At 51.6% G+C, this 27,772-nt stretch overlaps 10 protein-coding genes across 10 annotated transcripts; 6 read left to right on the plus strand and 4 right to left on the minus strand.

The window, feature by feature from the left end:
• Positions 1–1,163: 1,163 nt before the first annotated feature.
• Positions 1,164–6,562, minus strand: EDD37DRAFT_694307 (ABC drug exporter AbcA). Its single transcript, XM_062820080.1, has 4 exons — positions 3,655–6,562; positions 3,292–3,604; positions 2,607–3,235; positions 1,164–2,556 (listed from the first exon to the last, which is right to left on the minus strand). Exons 1-4 carry the CDS (start codon positions 6,298–6,300, stop codon positions 1,324–1,326), a joined length of 4,821 nt encoding a protein of 1,606 aa, XP_062669949.1. The 5' UTR covers positions 6,301–6,562; the 3' UTR covers positions 1,164–1,323.
• A 1,649-nt stretch (positions 6,563–8,211) lies between these two features.
• Positions 8,212–9,305, minus strand: EDD37DRAFT_397084 (3-oxoacyl-reductase). The gene is made up of 3 exons (XM_062812291.1): positions 9,116–9,305; positions 9,007–9,065; positions 8,212–8,892 (listed from the first exon to the last, which is right to left on the minus strand). Exons 1-3 carry the CDS (start codon positions 9,126–9,128, stop codon positions 8,266–8,268), a joined length of 699 nt encoding a protein of 232 aa, XP_062669950.1. The 5' UTR covers positions 9,129–9,305; the 3' UTR covers positions 8,212–8,265.
• A 120-nt stretch (positions 9,306–9,425) lies between these two features.
• Positions 9,426–11,807, minus strand: EDD37DRAFT_397103 (major facilitator superfamily domain-containing protein). Its single transcript, XM_062812293.1, has 2 exons — positions 10,835–11,807; positions 9,426–10,784 (listed from the first exon to the last, which is right to left on the minus strand). The coding sequence occupies exons 1-2, from the start codon at positions 11,414–11,416 to the stop codon at positions 9,444–9,446; spliced, it is 1,923 nt and encodes a 640-aa protein (XP_062669951.1). The 5' UTR covers positions 11,417–11,807; the 3' UTR covers positions 9,426–9,443.
• A 234-nt stretch (positions 11,808–12,041) lies between these two features.
• On the plus strand, positions 12,042–12,969 carry EDD37DRAFT_609081 (GMP synthase; the record flags this gene model as incomplete). The annotated part of the gene is made up of 3 exons (XM_062815106.1): positions 12,042–12,294; positions 12,360–12,628; positions 12,679–12,969. 3 exons carry the CDS (start codon positions 12,042–12,044, stop codon positions 12,967–12,969), a joined length of 813 nt encoding a protein of 270 aa, XP_062669952.1.
• Positions 12,970–13,059: 90 nt separating this feature from the next.
• Positions 13,060–14,090, minus strand: EDD37DRAFT_397100 (U2 small nuclear ribonucleoprotein A). Its single transcript, XM_062812292.1, has 3 exons — positions 13,957–14,090; positions 13,573–13,874; positions 13,060–13,513 (listed from the first exon to the last, which is right to left on the minus strand). The coding sequence occupies exons 1-3, from the start codon at positions 14,033–14,035 to the stop codon at positions 13,151–13,153; spliced, it is 744 nt and encodes a 247-aa protein (XP_062669953.1). The 5' UTR covers positions 14,036–14,090; the 3' UTR covers positions 13,060–13,150.
• Positions 14,091–14,802: 712 nt separating this feature from the next.
• Positions 14,803–16,195, plus strand: EDD37DRAFT_630115 (uncharacterized protein). The gene has a single exon (XM_062816553.1). It carries the CDS (start codon positions 14,968–14,970, stop codon positions 16,087–16,089), a length of 1,122 nt encoding a protein of 373 aa, XP_062669954.1. The 5' UTR covers positions 14,803–14,967; the 3' UTR covers positions 16,090–16,195.
• Positions 16,196–16,650: 455 nt separating this feature from the next.
• On the plus strand, positions 16,651–17,859 carry EDD37DRAFT_657754 (phosphomannose isomerase type I; the record flags this gene model as incomplete). Its single annotated transcript, XM_062818916.1, has 1 exon — positions 16,651–17,859. One exon carries the CDS (start codon positions 16,651–16,653, stop codon positions 17,857–17,859), a length of 1,209 nt encoding a protein of 402 aa, XP_062669955.1.
• Positions 17,860–18,227: 368 nt separating this feature from the next.
• Positions 18,228–20,080, plus strand: EDD37DRAFT_680928 (tubulin domain-containing protein; the record flags this gene model as incomplete). The annotated part of the gene is made up of 2 exons (XM_062819735.1): positions 18,228–19,522; positions 19,686–20,080. 2 exons carry the CDS (start codon positions 18,228–18,230, stop codon positions 19,951–19,953), a joined length of 1,563 nt encoding a protein of 520 aa, XP_062669956.1. The 3' UTR covers positions 19,954–20,080.
• A 1,819-nt stretch (positions 20,081–21,899) lies between these two features.
• Positions 21,900–24,049, plus strand: EDD37DRAFT_397200 (uncharacterized protein). The gene is made up of 4 exons (XM_062812294.1): positions 21,900–22,010; positions 22,171–22,903; positions 23,150–23,269; positions 23,403–24,049. The coding sequence occupies exons 2-4, from the start codon at positions 22,193–22,195 to the stop codon at positions 23,817–23,819; spliced, it is 1,248 nt and encodes a 415-aa protein (XP_062669957.1). The 5' UTR covers positions 21,900–22,010; positions 22,171–22,192; the 3' UTR covers positions 23,820–24,049.
• A 180-nt stretch (positions 24,050–24,229) lies between these two features.
• On the plus strand, positions 24,230–27,471 carry EDD37DRAFT_630119 (hypoxia up-regulated 1). Its single transcript, XM_062816554.1, has one exon. It carries the CDS (start codon positions 24,422–24,424, stop codon positions 27,425–27,427), a length of 3,006 nt encoding a protein of 1,001 aa, XP_062669958.1. The 5' UTR covers positions 24,230–24,421; the 3' UTR covers positions 27,428–27,471.
• The last annotated feature ends 301 nt before the right edge of the window (positions 27,472–27,772 follow it).

Genomic DNA, 27,772 nt, shown 5'->3' on the forward strand with positions numbered 1-27,772 from the left:
CGCCAGCATCTGTACGGAACAAGTCGTGTACAGTAAAGCACGATTGACAAAGACTCCTTGTTATATCTCCAATTCCCAACATGCATTCCAGTAAGACTTCGTGGTCTGACACTCCATGCTCAGGGGTCATGCATCACACATATCGGTCCAGGTATGCCCATATGGGCTCATCGCATATGCTCGACGTCCACTTGCTCGTGTCCTCCCAGGCATGTTCGTCCAAGCCACATCCGTAGCATACTAGTACAGTTCTTGAGAAGATCGAGCATTCCGCACTATCAATCTTTTCTGAGCAACAGAGCAGCTCTTCCTTCCTGCCTGCCTCGCAGTCGCGTCGGTCCGGGACACGTAACGCTTCAGCTTCCAAGCTACTCGAGCTTGATCGCCAGGAGGATCTCGCGCGTTGCCGAATTGGCATTGTGAGGGCGTGGTTGTAGAGTCCAGCGACCAGATTTCGTTCTTTCAAGGTCCACGTCATCTCTACTCGACAGCCACAGGCTTTACCGCCCCGACACCGCTCTTCTCGCTGGTCAATTTCTCAAGAGCTGGGTCGTCCTGCGCATTGATTTCAAGGAAGTGGTAGAGGACGATCATCAGCATTGCTGCCGCACCCAGGAAAATGGCCAGGTTGTAGAGTTGATTGTCCGAAATCATTTTGAATGCTCTGGAGACGGAGTCCGCTTTAGTTGGAACAGCTTGGTCAGGAGTGTGGGAAGGAGTGGTGGGTGTAGGAGTTGTTCAATGGTGTCTCGTTTCGTAGATCGTGGAGTGCTGGATTGTTGGTGTTGAGCGTGGTAGAGGGAGTGCAGGTGTGAGATGACTTGGTAAAGAGGAGTGCTGGGTCTCGGAAGCTCCGTATGGTGAGTCAGGCGTGGGAGTATGCGACCGGAAGAAACTGGTTGGGATGTTCGGTATGGTGCAGGGTAGAAAGAGCATGAGAGTGAACGTGTCTACAAGTGGAGGCGCGTTATTGGTCAGCCTTGTTGTATCTACGGTAGGTGTGGGTAAGGCTTGCAGGTCGACGGCCTACCATACATAGTATTCAGTGGCGACTTCTTGTACTCACAACTTCATTTGGTAGTACCTTCTATGTATGATCATTAGTGCATAAACCATGTTTCTATCTCACTTGCAAATGCAAAAGGGTGTGGAACGAGCCAAAACAGTCTAAGAATAGATTATTTATCTCGTCAGCTCTATCGCAAAAACTCCTGTAGGGAGTGGTGATTCTAGAATCTAGTCTCTTGAAGAACAGCAACAGAATGCTTAGTATCGATATCAATGTGCAAAGAAGGTGCGCATCGTGCGCTCAGGTATGCTGATTCAGAACTCGCGTGCAGTGACAAAGCGTTCTGCAGACGGTCTTCCAGCAGTCGATACTGCAGCTCCCCCAACGGAAGTTGACTGAGTCTCTGGTTGTCGAGTCGCTTGGACGTAGGTCGATGGCTGAGAGGTTTCGTTGACAGTTCTTTTCTCGAGAGGTTCGTTCCTGGCAGCAGCCTCCTTCTCCTGCTTTGGTGCATTGGTTGCAGCCACTGCAGCGCCATCACCCACAACAGTCTTCTCATTGAGGTGGCCGGCTTCCGAGCTACCTGTCGAGCCACCGTTCTCGAGGTCTCCATCAACGCGCTTCTCTTTCTCGGCATGGCTTTCCGTCTTGACCAAGCCTTTCTTGTCATCTTTGCCAGCATACTTCTTGCCCTTGGGCACCCTAGCCAACCAGTAAATCGCGGTTGCCGCAAGAATATTGAAGGCGATGTAGACGAAGATAATCCCAAAGTCCCTCCATCTATGGTCGAACGAAATGCTGGACAGTTCCAGGAAAGTATTCGTATTGTCAAGGGTGCAGAACTCGCACTGTGAGGCGTTGGAGTCGATCAGATAGCCACCAGCCTCGGAGATGTAGGATTTGAGATATGTCCCACATGTCTCGCCGGAGGGTGCCCTGAAGTGCAAGAGTTCATTGTCCGCACATGTTACTGGCGCATTGGCGACTCCGACAGCGAGTAGTCCTTCGACAAGGTAGGTGAACGGTGATACTCGGTACATGAAGATCCAGAAGCCCGGCATAGCTTTGGGCCCGACCAGTACACCGTTGAACAACAGACATAGTGAGAAGAGGACGTTGGCGAGATTTGATGCAGCCTCCGCAGTCGCGATACCCGCGATCATCAGATGTGCAAAAGTCGAGCTGAACATGAGGAATTCCCAGACGAACAAGAATTCTAGCCCACCTCGCGAATGGACGGAGTTGGTGTAACTTGCGTTTTTGTACAGGCCGATCGGATAGTACCAGCAGAAGAAAAGTACCACGCCGCCCAACGTTGCCCATGGAAGTTCGACAAGAATGTTAGACAGCATGAATGCTTTCCAATCGTACGTCTTCGAAGGCCGCTCACGAGCTTCGTACAGGCTTCGTTGAGTGACAAACAGAGGCATGATCTGTTGGACGAGCTGCGAGAAAAGGACGAGAAGCATGAAAATACCGAAGAGTTGATTCTGAAGCCCTTGTTCAGTGTTCGGCGCCTTGTACAGTGAGAAGCCAATGAACAAGCCCTGAAACTCCGTTAGCGAGTGCGAACAATGCGACAGGTTTTGATACTCACAGTCAACGCGCAGAGCAACATCTTTGAGTAGATGTATACGGGTGTTCGCCAGTATTGTTCGAAGACACGTCTCTGCACTTCCCAGAACTGCATGGTAAAAGGTGCCGCAAATTCGAAGTAGTCGCTCTTGTGTGACGTGCTGGGATGCTCGATCTGTGATCTCTCGACCTTCATCTCTTCCAATTCTCGGTGCACTTCCTGGTACTCCGGCGATTGTTTCCAAGCCTCAAACCAGTTGACTTCTGTGTGCGACCCAGGGGCGGCTCCTATGGCTTCGAGCATGTATTCGGCAGGATTGGCTCCAGGCGGGCATGCGGGCGCTCCGTTCTTCTGGAAATAATTGATAAGAATATGTGAGTCTCGGCCGACCGGGCCAAAGTACACTGTCTTGCCACCTGCCGCGAGAAGCAAGAGTCGGTCAAATCTCTGAAACAGGATCGCCGATGGCTGATGGATAGTGCAGAGAATGGCTTGACCAGCATGCGTTAGCTTTTCGAGAAGGTTCAGAATAGACCAGGACGTCTGTGAGTCAAGGCCTGAGGTGGGCTCGTCAAGGAACAGAAGCAGTTGTGGTCTGGCAGCCAGCTCAACACCGATTGTCAGACGCTTGCGCTGTTCCACATTCAGACCTACGGAGAGGAAAGTGTTAGTATCGAAACAATGAGTTAGTGATACGGGGACGTACCTTCACCTGGAACACCAACTACGGCGTCGGCGTATTCTTGCATATCCAACAGTTTGATGACCTCTTCCACATATGCTAATTTCTCAGCCCGGGGAACGTCTCTTGATTGTCTCAGGAGCGCGCTGAAGCGTAGTGCTTCGCGTACGGTCGAGGTCTCAAGGTGCAAGTCTTGCTGCTGCACATAGCCAGTTTTGCGCTGGAAAGATTCGTCACGTTGCCGGCCGTCGACCAGCATTTCGCCAGTGATGACACCCATGGTCACTCGAGTTGCGAGACAGTCGAGTAGAGTAGTCTTGCCGGCACCTGAAACGCCCTGATAAATCGTCAGCCATTGGTCTCGGGAATCATCACAAAGTAACTCACCATCAAAGCCGTCATGGTACCAGGCTTCACCCAGCCGTCCACATGATCGAGGATTCGACGAGGGTTTCCTTTGATTTTGATGTCATAACAGACATCTTTCCACTGGAAGATGGCGGTCTGCCTCTGAATAACAGCACTGACTTGTCGCTCTAATTGCTCGTCCTTCGTCTGCTGCCTCTCGAGAGCAAGAGCTTCGTCCAGGTTTCCAGATTCGTCGTCTGTCGGCCTCTCCTTCAAGAACGCTGGTTTGTGGCCTCTGCGGAACAACAAAACCTCGCCTTTCGACTTTTTGGCGGAGACGGTTTCCGTCGCGATTAGGTAGAAGACAAGCAAGCCAAGCATGAAAACGAACATGATACCAATATCCCGCCACTTGTGACCCCTGTAGTATTGGTAGGCGGAATTGATGTAAGCATCTCCATCGATCCAAGGCTGTCCAGCAGCTGCAGCAACACCCGAACAAATTTGTGTAGTGGTGCTTCCATCTCCGAACTGAGGGGCAGGTGGAATGAAGGTTGAGCATGGGTATTGCCTGTGGCTCATCTCGTTGACCATAAGAGCTTCGAAGCCGTACGCAGTAGGATTGATGTAGTTCATCCATCGCGCCCATCCATGCATATAAGTGACAGGAATGACAAATCCAGTATAAACAACAATGGCGATCATTAGTACGGCCGTAGGCACCAGGGCTTGAATCAGTGACCTCGACACTGATGCAATGAAGCGAAACAGCATGCTCATGGTCAGTGTGAGAATGTAAGTTGTGAATAAGAAGAAGAAAAATGCGCCGGGTGTCCGTCGTAAATTGGTCATAAAGTACAGGATTAGGTTGAAACCGATAGCGTTGAGAGTTTTCGCGGGGATGTCTGTCAACATTGATGCGAACGCTTCAGCTGAAGGATGATACAGTGCATAGCGCTTATGCTTCTCCACGATAGGTCGTTGGGCATACAGTGTAAGGATTTCGAGCGCGCTGCCGAATGCATTGAGAAGGACGGCGAAGAAAATCAGGGAACTTCGAGAGCGTAGTGAGTCGCTGTTGGCCTGAAGATTGTAGAAGAGAGACGAGACCACCAAAGCATTGATGCAGTTTCCAGCTAGCTGAGTAATCGTGATAGAAGGATCATCTGCAAGACGCTTGAAGCCACGCCACAAGCACAGATTGATCTGACCTGCATAGGACAAGGTGTAGGGTGAGGAGGCTCGTTGGACTTTCGATTGCTGAATGCGACGCGAGTGTTGAAATGCTTCGAGATTCGGGCCACCGATTGGGTTTGCCGCCTCGAATCCCTCGAGCTCCGTCAAGACCTTTTGCCGTTGTTCACTCTTCTGCCACCGTTCCACAAATTCGTCGGGAGTTCGAGGGACCAGCTTTTCGTGACCATGCATGACAATACGTTCGATTGGGTTTGTCATTGATGTGAGGAAATCTGGAACCGTCTGACGTTTGGGGCAGTCGAATCCCATGTCCAGGAAGTACTGCTTGGCGTCCGTCGTCCGGCCAAAATAGATTTGTCGACCCTGATAGAGCACTAGGACTTTATCAAAATAGTTATAAGCTGATTGAGGAGCTTGGTAGATGGCCACCGCAGCAGTAGTCTCGTTGAGATCTGTCGACGTCCGAAGAGTTTTACAGAACTCGATAGCGTTGGCTGAATCGAGACCTCTCGTACTGTTGTCCCAGCATTGTAGAGGTGCACCACTTAGAGTTGCTTCTGCGATTGATACTCGCTTTCTCTCACCACCACTGACTCCGCGGACGAAATCATTGCCGACCTTGGTACTGATTGTATGCCTGATGCCGAAAGTCGCCATGACTACGTCCCGGAGATGTGCAGCGTACATTTTCTTGGTGACGCCTTCGGGCAGTTTCATATGTTGTGGTGTTCTTGCGCGCGAGGCGAATAACAAGGTATCTCCAACAGTAAGCATGGGGAAGTGAATATCCTGCTCGGCCGTGTAGATGGCTTCGCCTCGAAAGTCATGGTGCATTTTCTTGTAGCTGATGCCTTGGTAGTTGATGTAAGAATCATCGCTAAGCGTAAAACCATGAGTCTCGCCAGCAATGGTTTTCAAGAACGTAGAACACCCAGAACCGGGAGGACCAAGAACAACAAGCATTTCACCTGGTTGCACCACGCCCTCAAAGTTGCGCAAGATGTCGACGCGGCGTCCTTTATGGCCAAAGAGCCCTCTGACCAGGTCCGACGCTGCCAAAGCATAGTTGTCGACAGTTCTTTGAAAGTCGCTGCCCTTTGTGAAGCCGAAAGCCGACAGATTCCGAAAAGCAAATCCGGCCTTTCGTCCAACGTTTTCCTGACCTGACATTTTCTGGAGCCGCAGCATTGCCTTGGTCCAGGCTCTGCCATTGAAGTTGTCGGAATTTGGGTCGATCTCTGAATCGGCACCGGACGCATCAAATGGATGAAATTGAGGTTCCGTACCAGAAGCACGGGAATATGAACGTGCCAGATCGCGAACCTCTTTGTTTTCATCCTGACCGTCCCCTAGAACCGGGCCACCATCGGAATGAAATGTTCTATCCTCATAAGGATAATCAGCTGCTGGGCTCTCGGAAGAGGCTCCAGCCATGCGACGACTCCGATCATAGTTGGTGGTGATGTTGCCAGCCAGAAAGGTCGACATTTTCGGAGATGTTGTCAACAGTCCAGGCAGAAAAGTATCCGGAAATCAGTCGCGTCCGATAAGCGAGTAATTGTTGATCAACCTTGGACAATTTCTCTCATCCATCCCTCGGAACCCAGTTCTGCAATGAAGGATTAAGCAATACGCAGAAAACAAATACTGATAATGAAAGGAGAGTGAAAGGTCGAAAGTTCCTCCATATGATTGACGTTTTCGTTCATGAGTCGCATCGAACTCGCCATCCTTACTACGAGTAGATGTGGTGGAGAACAACAGGGCCTACGACAGGCGTCCACCCACCAGAGCAAGGTTCTCAGGCCGCCTAGGCCAAGGCTAGGGAGGCCAATGGAGCCTCCGTGGGATTGGTAAAGCTGGCCCGTATACCCAATACGAATGCGAGATGACGTATAGGATAGACGGCAGCCTGATTGATACTCCATTCTAATCTGAAAATGGGCATGGTGTACGAGCACTTTTGGTCCGAAGCGACGGTCGTAGAGCCGTCGCGGCGCGGAGCTTAAGCCTCTCAGGGAAACTCGCAGATTCGCACCCAAGATTCCCAAGACTCCGCCCGGAAAAAGGTCAAATCTTGCATCCGACCGATGAACTGCATAATTTGACCCCTGACTTTCGTTTTCGTATTCATTGCTCCATATCTGTTTGAACCAATTTCACGTGGCAATGTTCACAACGTACAAGAACAACGTCTTCCACATTGCTGCTGTCGTTGTTAGAACTGTCTCAAAGTGTTCAAGTTCTCCCATGATGTTTCGCGGCTGACAATTGTACAAGCTGATCCAACACCTCAATACGGGACGCTAGTGCATGCAGAAGGCGTACCTCAACAATGGTGTGTTGCTCATCTGCCTCTGCAAGCTTCTTTGCGCATGGCCCTTGGCCAGTATTGAGGTTATTCGAGATGACATCAATGTATGTAAGTGTCCTGCCCGCATTCTTTTCATAGGTAGGACCAGAGTCGCAAGGCCAGATGAGCAGATCAAGATTGGGGTGGCGCAGGACCAAGAATGCCCCGAAGCGCAGAAGTGCGCGAGATTCTTGTTGGTGTCGAGTTGTGGTCGGGAGATCGTGGGCCTCGTTCGGCGGGAACGGAGCTGCATTGGCCCTATAATCGCTCAACGATTGGAATCGCATGAGGTCCGGAAGTTGCTCGCATAAGAAGGACAAGGTGTATGGAAAATGATGCTCGTGACGCGTCTTCAGGAAGAAGTGCGTGTTCACCTTCAAGAACTAAATCCATTGCAAGTTGTGGGGTCCAATATCGTGCAGCGGTGAGGACAAAGTCAGAACACGCGCCCCAACGACATTGTGCTCCTAGGCAACGCAACGCCCATCCTAGGCGGGCGGGATCTTGTTCTACCCGAAGGTTCCCAAACCATTGCATCAGGCCAATGGTTCTCGATAGGACACATGCTCTCCGCAGCACTGGGTGTGAGTCTCGCGCCAACAAGCCGACCGTAGCAAAGGTCGTACGATCCTGCTCGACGGCGACGGCAGTTTCCAAGTGACAGCCCAGGAATTGAGTACTGTCATACGCCACCGTCTCCCGCTGACGATTTTCCTGATCAACAACGCCGGGTACGCTTACTAGAGGCAAATCCACGGAATGAAGGAGGATTACAACGACCTTGCGCCTTGGCGGTATGGCCTGATTCCACAAGCGTTTGGGGCTCCGGAGAAGGGCAGTGACGCTGATAACGAGTACCCCATCAATACGTACCAGATCTCGACGTGGCGTGATTTGGAAGATCTTCTTGCAGACGACACGTTCTGCGCTGGCTGGGGCCTACGATTTCGTCGACGTCCGAGTGGGAAAGTACGACGTGCCCGAGAAGTTTAAAGTCGTTTTCCAGCGGGCTGGAGAGCAATTGGATTAGACCACACCGGTCACTACCCCTTGTTGTTCGAAAGGCTATGCTCATACTGTCGCACAGGAAGAACCTGATTTTACCACGGCAGCTCCTGACCCTCTCTATGCCAAAACTTCCCCGTATCCTCCAACCCCTTACTCTTCAATACCTTCCACAATTTTGAGGCGGCTTCGTCCGCTCCCACAGACTCCGGACTATTCACCACGATCCCGCCAAGATTCGTCCTGGTGACTCCCGGATGCAGCATGCTGACCACCACATCCTGGTCCTTCAGCTCGACGGCAAGACTTTTGAAGATACTGTTCACCGCGGATTTGGACGAGCGATACGCGTACGCTCCGCCGGAGGTGTTGTCCGCGATGGAACCGACGCGCGAGGATACGACTGCGATATGCCGTGGTGATGGGGCGGCAAGGACGTTATCGAGGAGTGCTTGAGTCAGAAGGAGCGGTCCGAAGGTGTTGACGGCGAAGGTTGACTGGAGTGATTCTTGGTTGACGGTGCGGAGACTGTCGGCTTGGGGTGGAGGCATGACACCGGCGACATTCAGCAAGAGATCGATTTTCTTATCACCGAGGGACAACTTGAACTCGTAGATTGATTCGAGCGATGTGACGTCTAGCCGGCCGATTTGACATTTGTCGCCATGCAGAGCCTTTAGTTTCTCCCCGGCTGTCATGTCGACGGCATATACGAAGAATCCCTGGAGATGGGTTAGTGCGGGTACAGGCATGACACAACAATGTGGTAAGATGCGACCACGGTGGTCTAGTCTCAGGGGTATGCAGCCAAGATTAATCCGTTCGTGGGGACTTACCTCCTTGATGAGAAGCTGGGCAAAGGCATGCCCGATGCCCGAGTTGCATCCGGTCACAACTATACTAGGCCTTAGCCTTGCTGAGCCAGTGAAAGGAAACCGTTCTTACCTGCAGTAGGCATGATATGGGGTTGATTCAAAGCTGTTTGATTTCTGCTCGATTTGTTGCTTGTAGGAAAGCCCGTTCGATGAGTACAAGTATATGACGGACGATACAAGTATATTTTGAGGATGACGGAATACAGAGACAAAATGCGGGGGATCTGCCGCGACGATTGATCCCAAATCTGTACATTACGAGATTCCCTTGGGTATATGTAAGTGTCTGTGAGGAGTCGCACCCTAAGATTTTGGCCGTCGCATCATGATGATTACTGAGACCTCCAGATGTCCTGTTTGTGCAATATGACAGCACCAAACACCGAGATTACATACAATTACCAATTTGTGTCGAAACTGGCTCTTCTTTCTAGATCATGCAGGTTTCCGGTCGGGGCTGATCCCGCCACCGATGATGCCGCTGTCCGAGTCCTCCTTGAGTTGTTGGTGGTGGTACGGGAGATAGACAATGGCGCGACCTGCTCGTCAACCTCATCTTCGCTCTCTTCTGTCACTGCTTCATCCTCATCCTCAGGAGCGACAAGTCCAGTACTCTTTTTGTCCATGTCCTCCTGCCTTTGTAGATGCGGTATACCGACTGGCCAAATCAGAGAAACAACGATCACACTGATCACGATTGCAAGCGCGAATGTGACTCGGAGACTCTGCGCATAAGCCATGATGACCTGTTTCTTGTGTTCCGGATCGAGGTCTCGGATAGCTCCGACAGACTCTCTGACATCCCGAATGATGCGGGCTTTGATCTCGTCATCTGGACCAACAACTGTGCGGTCGAGATATACTAACAACGCGTTCTGGAGGAGCCAACTGCTGATCGCGACACCCAGAATTGCACCCAAGTTCCTCAGAAGTCCAAGTGTAGTCGTAACGACGGCTTGATCTTCCTGTGAGTTCAAAGAGAGGACTGCAATTGTGGTGGCAGGGAAAAAGAAGCCCTGTCCGATCGAGCAGAGTGGTATGAGAAGCGGAACGGCCCATGTGGGTGTGGTCGATGATAAGCACGTAACAAAGATTGCACCCAGGACAGACAGAGCTGTACCTAAAACCATCGGTGGCTTTTGTCTCCTGGTCAGTGTGATGTAGGCGCCCGATATGAGCGCCGTGATTGTTCCGCCGATCAACAGTACGAGAAGATTCAGACCTGAGGCTGTCGGTGTAGTTTGCCTGACTGCTTGGAGGTACAATGGTACATTGAAGAGTACCGTGTTTGTAACAATGCAACTGAAGAAATTCGACCACATGAGATTGCCCACGGGAATGGTGGACAGAAGTTGCAGTGGTAGCATGGGCAAATATGCCTTCCGTTCCACGAAGTATAGTGAAAATGTCGACACCACGAACAGAACAAGACTCGTAATGACGAGCGGGTGTGTCCAGCTGAAGACATTCCCACCAAGATTGACTCCAAGGATGAGGCAAGTAACGGTGACCGTGAGATTGATTGCGCCGAGGATATCAAAGGTCTTGAACGCCTGTCGTATGGTCTTGCCTTGGGTTTTGGCCAAGTTTGGCCCCAGATCTGGTGGACATGACACCAGGGTCAGGAGAGCGTAGATGAAGAGGAATGGAAGTTGCACGTAAAAGGCAGCCCTCCATCCAAGACGATCGCAGAGAAACCCGCCTAACGCGGCTCCAAGTCCATTGCCTAGACCCCAAGCCTAAAGAGTCAGCGTCAGTAAAAGGCATGTGAGGAGGGTATGGAACGTACTATATTGAAATAACTTTGGTAGATCCCGCGGTATTCAATCTTGACAACATCACTGGTCAGTATACCGGCACATGACATGACTCCGCCAGCACCAATACCAGCAACGGCTCTTGCGGCTATGAAGCTTCCGATACTCCCCGCAAATCCACACCATGCCGTGGAGATGAAGAAGATGGTGGCTGCGAAGAACACCACAGGCCGCCGGCCAATGGTGTCCGACACTCGCCCGTAGAGTGGCTGAAAAACAGTTGAAGAAAGGTAGAAGACGGTGCTCAGCCAGGAAGCTGCATTGGAGGCATGAAAGTACGACGTTATGACTGGGTGGGCGGATGCCATCAGCGTTGAGTCGAAGAAGGCAAGTGTGGTTCCAAACATTATGCTCAGAAAGAGCACAAGAAACCGTGGACCGGATATGTTCCGATAATGTACATTGGCCGGCTTCTCTTCGTGGGAGCTTGGAAGAAGAGCAGTAGTCTCTGTTGGCTGAGGAGCGGCGGGTTGCTCTGGACCTATCTCAACTGTAGCTTTTTTTGCCGGATTTGGTCCAGCCGCCAACCGTCCATCCTGGTTCATTCCACCCATTCTCAGGAACGAACAAGTATGGTGAAGTCGAGCAGGCGATAAGCCTCACCAATGCGTATTTCAATGTCGCCTCCAGCAGATAGAATCGCCGTCGTTGTTGCGTAGTATGAGTCTTATCACAGTATCTGAACGTGGTCGCACAGTTGCATTATTGGCCAACGCGATAAGACCTTCGGAAAAGGCGCAAGATCACTGAGCATTCGTCCTCCCAGGTTGGCCAAAAACGGATTGTTAGGACTCCGATATAGCTGGCAAGTCGGTCCACAATCGAAGGAAAATCGGGAATGTTAGAGAGAAGAGATGTTGAATGGACTTGCCTGTCTACACAAGCCTCTAGTGGTGGAAGACGCCATCGCTTCCGCAAGTGGGCTACCAGCATTCGCTCATATCCGCTGTCAAGGAGCCGCCAATAGGAGAATATAGATATATCCCTGCAAGGGTCTAACGGCGACGTCGGTGAAAGGGCGGAATACTGAGCCTCCGATCCATAGGTTAGATAAGGGAAAGTCATCATTACCGTGAGTCGAGCTGCAATGACATTTGATGATCATATTGTCTCCTTAATACCTTTTGCTGGTGTTTGTGCGCCTTGAACAATCTCGCCATCGGCGCCCTTCACGAAGAAATGAACCTGAAGATTCACCCGCCCATCCGGATCGCGATTCTCGAATGCGACACGCCTTTGCCCAAGACAAAGGAGAGGTTTCAAGGGTATGGCGGCGTCTTTGAACTCCTGCTTCGCTCGTCCGCAAAGGCGTTGAATCGACCGGAGTTGGATCCTGAGAAGGGTCTGGAGATTTCGAAATTCCAGCTCGAATCAGACCCGGACAACTATCCTGATCCAGAGACCATCGATGCTATCCTCATAACGGGGTCTAGTAAGTGTCTCCCTATTAGTCGATCACGCAGTAAAATTGGTCGTCATGTCCTTGTTGTTCTCGAGGAACGAACGGCAACTGGAGAGAGCTTCGACTGACCAAGGTAGAACATGACTCCTTCGCGAATACACCATGGATCAACAGGTTGGTCGAGTACACGGAGAAGTTGTTATCTGAAACGCACGTCAGGATTATCGGCGTTTGCTTCGGTCATCAGATTGTCGGTCGAGCATTGAAGGCCGGAGTGGGACGAAATCCGGAAGGATGGGAAGCGGCGGTCAACAATATCGACCTGTCAGCCAAAGGAAAGGAACTATTTGGCGTTGAGAAATTGGTACGTCGTCCAAGTACTAAGTGAAGTGGTCATTACTGAGACTTCTGCAGCGGTTACACCAGATGCACCGTGACTGTGTCTTCTACTACCCTGAAGGCGTAGAAGAACTGGGCTCTTCCCCAGTCTGCAAAGTCCAAGGAATGTACTCACCAAAACGCCTTATGACTGTTCAAGGGCATCCAGAGTTCAATCAGGACATCATGAGGGAAATCGTCAACACAAGGCATGCGACAGGTGTCTTTGACGACGAGGCTTTCAACAATCATATCACGAAAGTCAACCTGCCACATGATGGACTGATCGTTGGTCAAGCGTTTTTGAAATTCTTACTGGAGCAATAGATTCGAGCATTTATGAAGGGCAAGACGACGCACTTGGCATGATAGAAGGATAACAGACTCCAGATGGAACGACGGGGCGTTGAGGAAGCAGACAGAGAAGCCAGAGAACCACTCTGCATTCGAAATGATCATCGTTATGATACAAATACAATGGTGCAAGCCTGCCACGCTGATACTGAACCTACGACACCATCCTGTCCGCATCGGCTGCACCAGCAGGTATTCTTCCTTCAGCAAGATCTTTCTCTATCCTCGTGATCTCCGCAAGGCTCTTTGCATTCTTGATCATCTCTTGCACTCTCTTCTTCTCCGTCTCCGTAAGTTGAGTGCGTACGCCCTTCCGCTTGCCCTCAGCCGTGCCGTTGACACCAGCGCCAACTTCAAATGAGCGAGTCTTGGTTCCTTTGATCTTGGCCGCTAGTTCAGTCGGTGCATCCGCCGTTCCAAACAGGTCATTGGCTTGTTGTCGCTCCGCCCGTTTGACTTTCTGGTAGTCGAGGAACCGTACTGACGGCATGGACCAGATGAGATACAATCTGTAGTGCTGTTGCAACGTTTCCGTCAGCGATCTTCTTATGTAGCTAACAGTCTCTCATGACTCACCTCTTTTCTCGTCACCGGGTTTTCCAGCAGACTCAAATGTGTCAGTCTTCCGCATCCGGTCAAACCTTCCAAATCACCCAGCTCTTTGACATGGTTACCCGTCAAGACCAGCGTCGTCAGATTAGGTATTTGTTCTGCTATTCTCCTGTCTACCGACTGTATCCGATTTCGTGCAAACAGTAATGTGTTCAATCGTGGTGAAAGAGGGAAATTTGTGAGGGTAGTAATGTCGTTGTCGGTGAAGTCAATTGCATCTTGGGGCCCGGCGACACCCAGGTTCTCGATTGTGGGAATTTTATGGCCTGTAACGTCACGAAAAGACGAGCGTGTGGTCAACTATGCTCTTCATCCTCAAAGTGTAGCATCTGCTCTTTTCAGACATACCTCGTAGGTCAAGTTCACGTTCTTTCAGGGGATTGAGATAGGATAGGGAGTTGTTTATGAGGTCAGCCGTGAGTCTCATCCTTGCTGTGCAGGAGAACTTCTCTCCGCTGCGTTGTGTATGTGGTTGTAGGAAGTATGTTCAAATGGTTTGTTGTCTCGTGCGAAATGTAAATTTCCGAGGACTTTTGCGCAGATGATGTGATTGGTCAGTATCTCCTCAGCCTTGTGCCGGCAAGGCTGGCTAGTAGTCACCGTTGACCTACGTCCACCTCACCTTCCATCTAACGCCAGAGCATCCAATCACTCAATCACCAAAACCATTGTCATGCCTCTACATTTTGATTCCCTGCAATGATGCTTGCGGTCTTCGAGGTGAGTGGGCACGGATCAATTGGTAAGGCTGGACTGAACATTCCTGTTGCGGCCACAAACAAAGGAATTGTCCCGATCAAGACTTCACCTTGTCTATCGAATTTGTTCTCTGGAGTCGCATACCCGGCTCTTCGCGAGAGTCCACAATCAGCGCATGGCTTGACGATATATCAATCTCTTTTGATGGAAATCTCCACAGACGCCGGCCTCGCTCTCACACTCCTTGAATTGATGGCCTTTTTTCAGATTGATCACGCGGTGGTTTGCTCATACCATCAGCATGGTTTGAGTTTGCAATCGCCAAATATATAACAAAGACCATCGCGCCAAATTGGCACTCGCACACAAAGAAGGCCCAGACCAACTCTCATCATGCTAAAAGAAAGGACTATGGTAGTGTACCTATTCTGGACCAGCGATCGCATTGTCTCCAGGTTGCAGTTCAAACCCTATCGATGTCTTTGAGCACGTTCAAAATCCCATCACCACCCCATTCCTCTTGTTCCTCTGTGTCAGAGTCCTTTTCATCACAGCCTTGCTTGCGTTCAATCTCGCGGTCTTGCTCGAACCAGCTTAACTTCAGCTAGCTTGCTTGAGAAGAAGACATTCTGAGCATCGTCATCAAAAGTGAGATACAAGATGATCCCACCAACCCCCACCTCTCCAGGCTTTCCGCTGCCGTCGCCACGTTCACCTCGCTCTACAGCCGTGGAACCTGGCTCAGCGGCGCTGTCTCCTGTAATGACCATGTTCTCTCCGCAACAGGCAGATCAAGTCATGAGAAGTCCATTGTGTGAGCAGCGATGGCTGCCGACGTCTTCCAATCTATCAAATTGTCGGCGAAACAGCCTCACCACGCCAGTCGCATCTCCAGCACAGCCATCATTTATGCCGAACTCGCCAAAGTACCATCTCCGCACGCCAGAACGAGCCTACTTTCAGAGCCTCACCTCTGAGCCCGGTGCCGGCCGCCAAAGCAGAATGGCTATGCACAGCCCCCTTCTCACTCTACCTCTGCGCGTCAACACAAGTGTAGCCTACCCAGATCTCAACTCCCAATCAATGGCGCCCATCAGCGAAGAAAAAGCCCATACTCACATTGCATCGACGCCATTGACAACCAAGATGAACTGGTCACCCACCTCCCCATCGCCCTCTCAAAGGCGCATGATGAGACCTCACGCCCCAACCCCAATCCTCACAAGGCGCTCACCCATCCGCAAGAAGCCGCGCACAAAATATCACGTCACCACGCTGTCGCCCGCCACCCTACGCACCCGTGCCCAATACACAAACAGTCTACAGCACCTCCGCGCACCGCTCGTCCCACTGATATCCGTGTCCAATGGTCTCCCACACCCACAGTTCCCCACGACACTCCTGCAATACCACCTCCTGACACACGACCAACTCGACAGTCTGGCAAGATGGTACCACCAGGTCGACCCGCCGCTCGACGAGACATTTATGTACCCAGCTTGGATTCCGGCGTGGACATCTTTGCACCCATCGCACGAGTACAGGAATGTTGTGCTCGACAACGACTCCACTCCATCAAGTCACAACGTGGATCTGGAGACTAAGAGACGGCGCTTTGGCCGGTTCATCGGCCTGCGAGGCTGCGAAAGTCCGACCGCCACAAGCCCTCAAGAGAGGCCGGATGAGCTCGCCAGACGAATGGAACGGGAGTGGAGACGGGCGCTGGAAAGGGCACAGGACGAGGAGAATGCGTGGGAGAAGAGCTGGAGAGGGAGATGGTAAGCCCTACCTTTTTGCGAACCATTGTCCCAAAGTACTGTAAGGACCGCATGTCAGCAGATCATTCTGAACAAAATAAAAATATGTATTCTACATTCGAGATCTTCCATATCCGAAGCTTGTTCTTCAACAATACATTTCTAGAAGTAATGACCACAACACGGTTTTTGATGGACAAGGTGAACTCCACTTTTCGGCTCAGTTCCGGATCTACTTCAAGCTCCCGGCCGCCACCATTCTCGTAAACAGGTTCATAGTAGTATCAGCTCTAACCCGTACAAGCACCAACACCTAATGAAATGTAGGGACAGTGGCCTTTCAAGGTACTCCGCGTGGTCCGGGGACACAATGACTTTGCTTGGTATCATGCCGGGCTGAGATTCCGTTCAGATAGGTGAAAGTGACGGCATTGTTACTGACATCATAGGAGATTCTTCATACATCATGAAAACTACGAATTTTTGGTGGACCGCGTGAGAGTAGACAAATATATCTCGTTTGCGTCCTGCCTCTGCTGTGCTTACTGCGAACCCATATCCATTCCTCTCCTTGTGAATCGTCAAAATGTCGGAATCGATCATCCAACTCAAGTGTGACTGCAATCAGTACCCGTGGGGGAAGAAAGGCAAAGAGTCGTTAGCAGCCCGGCTCGCTGCAAACACCAATCCAGACTTCAAATTGGAAGATGACAAGTACTATTCGGAGATGTGGTTCGGGACATACCCCGATTTACCATCTTACTCTATGAAGACTGGCGAAAACCTCCAAGACATTCTCAACGCCAACAAGGAATCGCTCATTGGAAAGACTGTCCTCGACAAATATGGTGCCGATCTTCCTTTCTTGCCTAAGATCCTCTCCATCGCCAAAGCTCTACCACTCCAGATTCATCCGGATATCGAGTTGTCGAAGAAACTGCACAAGGAGAACCCCGATCAATTCACAGACCCGAATCACAAACCTGAGATTGCACTGGCTCTGGGAAAGTTCGAGGCCTTTGTGGGCTTCAAACCACTGAGTGACATTGGGCAGCTACTGGAGTTGGAGCCATTGAAGAAGTTCAAGCCGAGCGGCAAACTGGACGATGATGCATTACGCCAGCTCTGTGTCGACCTGCTCAAAGCCGACGAGGATACGGTAGCCTCCACTCTCAAGGGTCTTCAATCACAATCCAAAGACAAACTGGGCAAACAAGCCTACATTCTCGATCTGATTCCTCGCGTGGAGAAGCAGTATGGCATAGAAGACAACGGTAACCTTGTGGCCCTAGTGTGCATGAATTTCCTGGTTCTCAACGCCGGTGAATCAATTTACATCCCTGCCGACGGCATCCATGCGTACCTTTCGGGTGACATTGTCGAGTGTATGGCTCGATCCAACAACGTGCTCAACACGGGCTTTTGTCCTCGCGCGGATCGCGATTCGGTCGATCTGTTCGCCAAGGCACTCACATTCAAGCAGCATGATCCGCAAGAGCCGATTCTGAAGAAAGAGAAGAGTGAGAAGAGCGGCAATGGCAAAACGACCGAATTCAAGCCGCCGATGAGTGAGTTCAACATGCTTGTGACGGAGTTGAAGGGCGGGGAGAAGGAGACGGTCAAGCCGGTTAATGGTCCGAGTACTTTGATTGTCACGAATGGAAGCGGGACGCTCGCCTCGCAGGGACAGGAGTACCCGCTGAAGGAGGGAAGTATTTACTTCATTGGTCAGGGGGTTAAGGTCGAGATCAGCGCGAAGGACGAGATGGCTACATATCGTGCCTATGCAGAGTAATGGTGAGACGAGGCGTGTATGTCTAGTCATGACGGAGCTTGTAAAAAGCATGGTTCAATGAAGTGCGCCGGCAGCCCAGGCGGAGATCGTAGATATTGTATCGGTGTAACAGAGGTCGAATGAGACACCCTGACCCATCAACTTGCTTGACTGAACAGTCGTACATTGTCTGGTCGATGCATACCACACGTTTTTATTTGGAGCCAGACACGCCAGACCAGTCAATACTGTTTCCGCCAAGCGGTTGCAGCGGATTTATTCGTGTGAATGACGGACATAATATCGGACGTCACCTCGAAACAACCATCATCAAACACTCAATCCGAATCATATCAAGCAACTCCTGGTAAAATCCATGGCTGTACAAAATGCACGAGATTGTGACGGTCCAATGCGGTCAGAAGAGTAATTACCTTGCAACTCATTTCTGGAATACGCAGGAGTCCTACTTCACGTACTCAGAGAATGAAGAGTCGGTAGTTGACCACGATGTGCACTTCCGGCCGGGTATAGGTGCGGACGGACACGAAACATTCACACCACGAACGGTCATATACGATCTCAAGGGAGGGTTTGGTACCCTGCGGAAATTCAACGCCCTCTATGAAGACCGCGGAGAAACAGCCCCCGTACACGGGCTCTGGGATGGCACGCTTGCGAGACAGCATGAACCGCCCATCGCACCGACAGATTACCAGAGAAGGCTCGAGCAGGGTCTTCCTACCAGCCAGCTGCACGACCCGGATGTGAGATTCTGGTCCGATTTCAATCGAGTCTTCTACCATCCCAAATCCATCGTCCAGTTGAACGAATATGAACTGAATTCGCAACTCATGCCTTTCAACGACTGGTCCGCGGGTGAAGAATTGTTCCAGAATCTTGACAGGGAGTTCGATCTTCTTGACAGAGACATCAGAACCTTTGCCGAAGAATGCGACCATATGCAAGGCTTTCAGCTTTTCAGTGGGGTTGACGACGCCTGGGGTGGCTTTGCAGCGAAATATCTCGACAACCTCCGAGACGAATATGGCAAGACAAGCATTTGGGTCTGGGGACTCGAGGATCGTACGACGGTCACCAGAGAACGGCGTCTGGCGAGAGCATGTAACTCGGCGCAATCGTTGCGAGCGATTAGTCAGCAAGCGTCGGCGTACATACGGCTTGCTGCACCACCATCGCGCTTACCTCAGTATATCAACTTATTGAATGGTACTGCTTGGAGGACCTCGGCGTTACTCTGCGCAGGTCTTGAAACCATTACTCTGCCGACAAGGTTGCGACCTGACGCGCACAAACGAAGCTTGCTAAGCTTGTTGGAAGACACGCTGAATACTAGCGGTAGGCAAAACCTGTTCGAATTGCAAGCGAGTGCCGGGCACCTGACATCGCAAACCAACGGTCATACGAATGGCGCAATTCGTGAACCAAATGGGAGGATGGCCAGTGGACAGGATGAAGCCTCGGATTTGCAGCCAGAACCATCGCGATTTGATATCACGTACATGCCTGGGGTGGATGGCGAAAGTCATGCAGCCAAAAAGTCTCTCCACATCTTCGCCAAAGTGGAAAGCGAGCGTGGTGCAGGCTACGACAACTTATCGCCAAGTCTGACCCCAGAGGAGCGACTTCAACGAAGACTGAACGAGGAAAGTGTGGTTGAAAGGTGAGTCTAGCACGCCTTACCCTTGATGTTCTATTCGCACTTGTTTGTTCCGAAGCTCTACTGCCCGATTGGGACAATGAGAAGGAAAAAAGTCAAATCCTTGGGCATTCAAAAAGCTTGACTATTATTTTGTATGGTGAGGTCTTTTGTTGACTGGGCGCAGATTTCAGTCCGACCTTAGGTTTCCTCTACTGGATACTTTCCCACACGACCTTGTCGAAGCGACCCGGCTGGGCAAGGATGGACTGGATTTCTCCGCAGCCCTGGTCAGCAGCTCGGCGATGAAGTACAGAGCTCTCCAGTTGAGGGACACCACGATGCGTATGATGCCACTGACCGAAAGAGAAAATCATTACAATGAGCTTACCCAGATATCGAGTCACTATGGCAATGGCTGGGACTCTGATGTCGATGATTACGACGATGAATGACGAGGCACGATACATCTACGCGGCAGTCCTCGTACGACAGTAAGGAAAGACACTCGCACCCACATCAGAAGTCGCCGGTGGACCAGTGACCGGTGTACAGCGTTCTGTTTTTAAGGCCTCGCCTTCCACCACGTTTCTAGTTGTTGCATTTGTTGCTGCTCGCCTTGGTACTCCATGATCTCCATGTCAAAGAGCACCCTGCAACTGCAACCCCACTCGGGGGAGGCATCAACAACAAACAACGGAAAAAAGCATGCAAACTGAAAAAATTCCAATTGTCGGAACCCTGGTCAATCACCCGCAGCATGAAGCAGCAGTCTGCAGCGGTAGAAACATCCTAGCCCACCATTCTACGCAAGTCGATGCGACTGTGAAAGGCAAAAAGTTTGCGCCCAAGTCGTCACTGGTCGAGGGACCTTGGCGCAGGGCCCCTCCAAAACCCGGATTTTTATGCATGTCTTAGCTTAGCGCAATGTCTTACACACATGGAGAACAAGGCACCACTTCTTGATTCGACGACGATTTGTGTTGGTATGAGGGAACTCTCGTAAACTCTCGTAAACTCTTTCTTGAGGTCGCAACGGGTGCGTCGGGTGTTATTCTCGTTGCAGGAAAAGCTCTTCTCCATCCACCAGAAAGCTTTCGACCAGCCACCCGGTTCGAGGACTACCGAGTCGAATACCTTTGCAGCCTGCAAGGGATCCCGCCCGGCGTCACTCGTAGGCTTCCCGTACGGAGAATTGTTATATGCAGGAAGCGTCGACCAATAATCAGCAGATCGCAATACTCGTAAGCTTGACGAAAAGACAATAAATTCACAATAGAGAGGCCCGAGCTTCACCCATCAGACGGGAATAGCCTATTAGGAAATATGGCAGCTGCCTTCGAGACTGGTTCAAAGCGTCCAAGACAACCCAGAAATAGCAGCAGTGAAGCTCCCCGGGAGGCCCGGGCGGTAGATCCTCAACCTGTCAATTCAGTCATTCAATGAGTATTGTGAGCCTCTAGTGTCAGTATGGGCCGAAACCCCGGTTGCTCTGGTGAACAATGCGCATGGCCGCCACCAAGCGAACCTTCTAGTTCCACCATAGTACGGACTTATACGCCATGAGACTTTTGTCGTTCCGATCAGCCTTGCAAAAAGCCGGAGGGAAAAAAAGGCGCTCGTCAAGTGGGAGAGACAAGCTGGACTAGATGACTAGTTGCAGGTCCAGAAGTCCACCAGAGCAACCGAAGACGGGAATAGTTGGCTGAACAACCATGCAAGCGTATGCCAATCGCATTTCTATCACGCCAATCGGCGGTTTAAGCAGCCTATCGAAGTTGTGGAGGTTCGCGCCGATGGGCGGCACTTGGACATTGGCACGACGTTGACACTTGACTCCAGAGTCTAAACGATTAGACCGTCAATAGCGTGCCCCAGCGGTGAAGCTTCTGGACCTATGAGAAATGGGACATAGTGAACTTTCAATGCGAAAAAAGCAACCCCAAGGGCCAAGATCGACTCAGCAGAAAAGTCTAGCGACAGAAGCTTTCGGTGTCTAGTGCAGAATGGTAGCGTAACTGCTTCTGCCAGCACGTGCCCTCTACCATTGACATCTGTTGGATTCGGTTGTAACTTCGATATCCCAATATTGATGATCTATTGCTGAAGGCGCAGCAAAAGTTCACAATGATCCGACTATTGAGATTTCCAAAACACATTTCCGGGAAGTTGGAACCCATGTGCCCAAGCTGCCTATGGATACCACGGGGATTTTGGTCCTGCAAGCAGCTGCAGGCAGGATCCAGTACCTGCATGGCTCTCCACATCTGATGACGAAATGCATAGGCTGAGTTCAGGCACCGCCTGTCGGTTCTTCTCACGCCACAACAGCTTCCTGCAACCAAGTGGATTGGGTATAGCTAACTAGTTGAGGCTATCGAATCATGTCGGCAAGGAAAAAACGGGACCCCCCGGTAGGGTTGGATGCTCGACGACCATCCCAGCATGCTACTGTGTAGGTCTTTGCATTCTGGCTCCCAAATGGCGACACCCACACACACTACTCAACAAGGTACATAAAACCTGCATCCCATGCTTTCCTCTCTCTTCTATTCCTCTTCCACCACAAACCAGTCGTTATCGCAAAAGAGCTCCTTCGCTAAGGCTCCTGCTACATTCGTTTCTCCTTCAGTACACGGAAGCATCACTCTCATCACACATCACCGTACTAGCAAAACCTGTACATAATACAAAATGGTTAAATCATCCGTCATCCTTTTGGCCTTGGCCAGCAGCGCCCTCGCCGGTGTCGCTAAGAGACAATCCTCATGGGAGGAGTGGACTTCAACCACCACCTCTACCACCTCCACCACCACTACTACCACTACCACCACCACCACCACCAAGCCTACCACTACCACTACTACCACTACCACCACTCCTGAATGGGAAGCGTGGACCTCTACCACCACCACCACTACCAAGCCTACTACCACTACCACCACTACTACCCCTGAGTGGGAAGCCTGGACCTCTACCACTTCTACTACCACCAAGCCTACCACCACCACCACTACCTCTGCTGAGTGGGAAGCATGGACCTCAACTACCACCGCGAAGCCTACCACCACCACCACCTCTGCTGAGTGGGAGGAGTGGACTTCGACCACCACTACCACCCCCAAGAAGACCACCACCACCACCTCTGCTGAGTGGGAGGAGTGGACTTCGACCACCACCAAGGCCACTACCACCACTACTCCTGAGTGGGAAGCCTGGACCACTACTACCACCACTACCCCCAAGAAGACCACTACCACTACCTCTGCTGAGTGGGAGGAGTGGACTTCGACCACCACCGCGGCCAAGAAGACCACCACCACCACTTCCGCTGAGTGGGAAGCCTGGACCTCAACCACCACCCCCGTCAAGGTTGCCACCACCACCACCACCAAACCTGTGGCTGTTGTCAGCACCACCTCCGCTGAGTGGGAAGCCTGGACCTCGACGACCACCCCCGTCAAGGTTGCCACCACCACCACCACCAAACCTGTGGCTGTTGTCAGCACCACCTCCGCTGAGTGGGAAGCCTGGACCTCGACGACCACCCCCGTCAAGGTTGCCACCACCACCACTACCAAACCTGTGGCTGTTGTCAGCACCACCTCCGCTGAGTGGGAAGCCTGGACCTCGACGACCACCCCCGTCAAGGTTGCCACCACCACCACCACCAAACCTGTGGCTGTTGTCAGCACCACCTCCGCTGAGTGGGAAGCCTGGACCTCGACCACTACCCCCGTCAAGGTCGCTACCACCACCACTACCACCCCAGTGGCTGTCGTCAGCACCACCAAGGCTACCACCCCTGTTGCCGCTGTAAGCTCCAGCTCGGAGTCTGCTTGGGTTGAGTGGACCACCACCGCCGCCTCTTCTGCCATGGTTGCTTCCACCACTACTACCCCAGTGGCTGTTGTTAGCACCACGGCTACCACCCCTGTTGCCGCTGTCAGCTCCAGCACCGAGTCCGCCTGGGTTGAGTGGACCACCTCTTCTGCTGCCGCAGTTGCCTCCACCACCGCTGCTGCTGTCTCCAGCGCCAGCTCTGTCGAGGCCTCATCCGTCAGCGTCGCCTCGTGGACCTCCACCAGCGCTTCAGCAGTTGCCACTTACACTGGCGCTGCCAGCAGCAACAACAAGCCCGCCGTTGCCCTGCTCGGTGGTCTTGTTGCCCTTGTCGCCATGGTCTAAGCGTGCCATCGAGCGGCTTGGTGCACAATTTTCGCTTCTCACATGTCGTTGCCCATTCATTTTGGGAACGAACACTTATTACGACTACGAAAGTCTCGGCCTATTGTGCGCGAGCAGACGATCTCTACGATAACCAAAAAATACGGCATTAGCATAATACATAGAGTGGTGAATGTGTGAAGGGGCACGGGAGGGCTTGCTGAACAGGGCGCCATTGGATACCCCGGGCGCATGCAGTAATCCGTGTTGATGAGAATTCATATATTGTTAATAGCAATTCAAAAAGCTAAAAAAATATTCATATCCAGAATCATGATTATGATCATTTTTGTTCTCATTTGTCCTTTCTCCATTCTTGATCTTCCAACGCTCTAAGCGTTGCATAGAGCTGAGATTGATGTTGACCCGGATATGTTATGAGACCAAGCAACGAGAAGAGTGACTGTCGATGGTCGGATACAGATGTCGTTTGAACTAGGTGGTGCACCGAGTCATGTGGAACTGCATGACAGCCAAAATGACTCGTATTCGTTGAAGTGACCAACTTGTCAAGAAGGTGAAGATGATGCACAAAAGAACACTGTTGTCCATCCACAGTTTTTAATGTCTACCTAAATACCTCGTCTCCCAGATCCCTGTTCGTGCTTTGTATTGGAGATGCCCTTCCTATCCGAAACGCCTGCCTTCTTGTCCTGAATTGTCTACCGAGACTCGCATCAATCTCACACTCACAACATGGCACCACCGGGACGACGGAAACTCCCCTGCCTCTCTGCGCTGCTGCTTTTCGTCCTCCTGTTATTTTCGACCAATGCACATGCGGCCTCCGCTGTTCTAGGAATTGATTTGGGCACCGAGTACTTCAAAGCTGCGGTTGCGAAGCCCGGTAGCCCAATCGATATTGTGCTGTCCAAGGACTCAAAGAGAAGGGAAGCGGCAACACTTGCGTTCAAGCCAGCTAGATTGCACGTAAATAACGCTGAAGTCTTCCCCGAACGGTTATACGGCGGAGATGCTGTCGCTCTGTCTGCTCGATTCCCCACCGATGTCTATCCGAACCTGAAGAGTCTACTAGGCGTGGAGTCGTCTTCCGATGCCGTCACAACCTATTCCGCACGATATCCAGGGCTGGATATACAGCCAGTACCGAGATCTGACGCTGCAACGACGGTGGGCTTCAAGAGCCACAGCTTTGGCAAGAGAGATGAAGTGTTCATGGTGGAAGAGCTGCTGGCAATGGAATTAAAGAACATCCGTGGCAACGCAGAGACTATGGTCCCCAAGGGTACATTTATTACCGACGTGGTCATCACATACCCTGCTTTTTACACGGCCGAAGAGAAGCGAGCAATCGAGTTGGCGGCGGATCTGGCGGGCATAAGAGTGCTAGGCCTGATCAGCGATGGGCTGGCTGTTGGACTCAATTATGCCACGCACCGCACGTTTGACAGTGTCTCTGAAGGAGGAAAGCCTGAGCACCACCTTGTTTATGACATGGGTGCTGGATCGACGACAGCGACGGTGCTCAAATTCCAGGGCAGGACGGTCAAGGGCTACGCAAAACGCAACCAAACTATCCAGGAGGTTATTGTGCTTGGAACAGGATTTGACACGACTCTGGGAGGCGACTCACTCAACGATGTCATTGTCGCCGATATCGTCAGTCAATTCCTCGAGAGTCCTAAGGTCCAGAAGTTCGGCCTAGACACTGCCCAAATTCGCGCCAATGGAAAGACGATGAACAGGATTTGGAAAGAAGCTGAGCGCATGAGACAACTTCTTAGCGCGAATGCGGTCTCTTCAGCCACGTTTGAGGGCCTGTATGATGAGGACATCACTTTCAAGTACAGTCTCACTAGAGAAAAGTTTGAAGAACTAGCAACAGATCACGCTGCGCGGGTTGGATCACCGGTATCTGCAGCACTGGATTCTGCGGGTCTCACGCTTGACGACATCGACTCGATTATCTTACATGGAGGAGCAGTGAGGACCCCTTTTGTGCAAAAGCAGCTTGAGAAGGCCACTGGCGGGACCAGCAAGCTCAAATCCAACGTCAACGCGGACGAGGCTGCTGTGATGGGAGCCGGGTTCAAAGCAGCATCTCTCAGTCCTAGCTTCAGAGTAAAGGACATTCGTGATACGGATATCTCTGGATCGACGTACACCCTCAAATGGACGCACGATAGCAAAGAGAAGTCCCAAAAGCTGTTCACCCCAACGTCCCTGGTGGGCACTGAGAAACAAGTCCCCATCAAGGTGCTTGAGGACGTTAAGCTAGGATTTGTCCAGGGGGTCAATGAAAAGGATCTTCCGGTCCTGGAGGTCGAAGCAACAAATCTGACCAAGTCGACAGCTCAACTCAAAGACAAGCATGGCTGCACAGCTGCCAATATCAGCACTGTCTTTAACATCCGACTCAGTCCAAGCAATGGACTGCCAGAAGTGCTGGCAGGAAGCGTCAGCTGCGAGGCTAACGGCACCAAGTCAGGGTCTGTAATGGACAATGTGAAGGGGTTGTTCGGTTTTGGGTCAAACAAGGACGACAGCCAAAAGGTACTCGATGATGAAGACGCAAGCGAGGATAGCTCTGCATCCCTGACTCCCTTGCCTGCGTCCGACCCCACGAGTTCGGGATCTACCGTATCTGAGGCGTCCGCCACACCCGCAGATGCATCATCGGCATCGGCGTCCTCGTCTGCCAGCAAGTCTGCAACATCTGGAAAGGCCACTCCGTCGGTCGTTACCATACCTCTCGCATTGAAGTCGAACGTTGTGGGCCTGAACGCGCCACCAGCTCAGGCCTTGCCAAAGATACGACAGAGATTGACTCAATTTGACACTAGTGATCAGAATTCCGTGCTTCGAGCAGAAGCTCTGAACACGCTTGAAGCCTTCACGTATAGAGCACGTGACTATCTTGAGGACCAATCCTTCATCGGTGCGTCGAGTGAGTCTGTACGAAAGGAGCTGGAGAAACAGCTCAGCAGTGTCTCGGAGTGGTTGTACGGCGACGGACTTGACGCCAGTCTGCAGGACTTCAAGGACAAACTGAAGGGCTTACAAAGCTTGGTCAATCCTGTCCTGAAGCGGAAGGACGAGGCTGCTAAGCGACCGGATGCTGTCAAAGCTTTGCAAGAGCAGATCGAGAATCTGACTGGAATGATCCAGATGGTCGAAGGTAACATCAAAAAGGCAGTCGAGGATGCGGCTTCGAGTGTCAGTTCAGCGGCGTCGTCGGTGGCGTCGAGCGTGACTGGCAGTTCATTGTCTGCAGCCGATGCCGATGACTTGGACGACGACCCTTACGGCGGTGGTAGCGCGTCGACGCCAGAGGCAGCCGCAGAGACGGAAGAGTCGGGACCCAAGCCTTATGAGTATACGAAGGAAGATCTTTCCTTGCTGACTACGAATTACGAGAAGGCGAAAGCGTGGCTGGAGGAGAAGATGGCTCTACAGGATAAACTTGGCCCCTCTGATGAGCCGGTGTTTTCGGTGTCTGAGCTGGAGACCAGAGGGAAAGAGTTGCAGAAGGTGGTGCAAGATATGATACTGAAGACTATCAAGTTCCAGGATCTGCCCAAGAAGGCAAAGGGTGGTAGTAAGAAGGGCAAGGGCAAGGCTAAGAAGAGCAAGGCTACGAGTGGCACGAGTGATAGTGCTGGTTCGTCGGCAGGTGGTTCGACGAGCACGCCAGCGGCATCGGCGACGGCGACAAAGAGTTCTGTCAAAGATGAACTGTGATGTAGCACTGTTAGTCTGACACAATGAAAATGCTTTCAGTATCAGATATTTCTTGTAGTGGTGGATTTGACCCCAAGACAGCTATGGAGAAGCTATGTCTCATCGGCTCCCGGCAGCTCAGCCGCGCGCCACGGCCCCAAGTGTTCAATCGTCAATGTGCCGTGAGTGTCGAAATGCTCGGAACTCTTTTCCATAAAACTTGTTTGAGGGTAATCGACGGTTGCGCCATATTTCGTGGTCAACAGGTATATGGCGACATGGATCAGGCTGAAATCAGGACATCAGAGCGAGTTGGCGGGGTAGTAACATGGATAAGGGAAGCTCTCAAAGAATAATAAGTTACTG

Source organism: Exophiala viscosa (genome assembly GCF_022695815.1).
Source record: "Exophiala viscosa unplaced genomic scaffold EDD37scaffold_5, whole genome shotgun sequence".
NCBI lineage: Eukaryota > Fungi > Ascomycota > Eurotiomycetes > Chaetothyriales > Herpotrichiellaceae > Exophiala > Exophiala viscosa.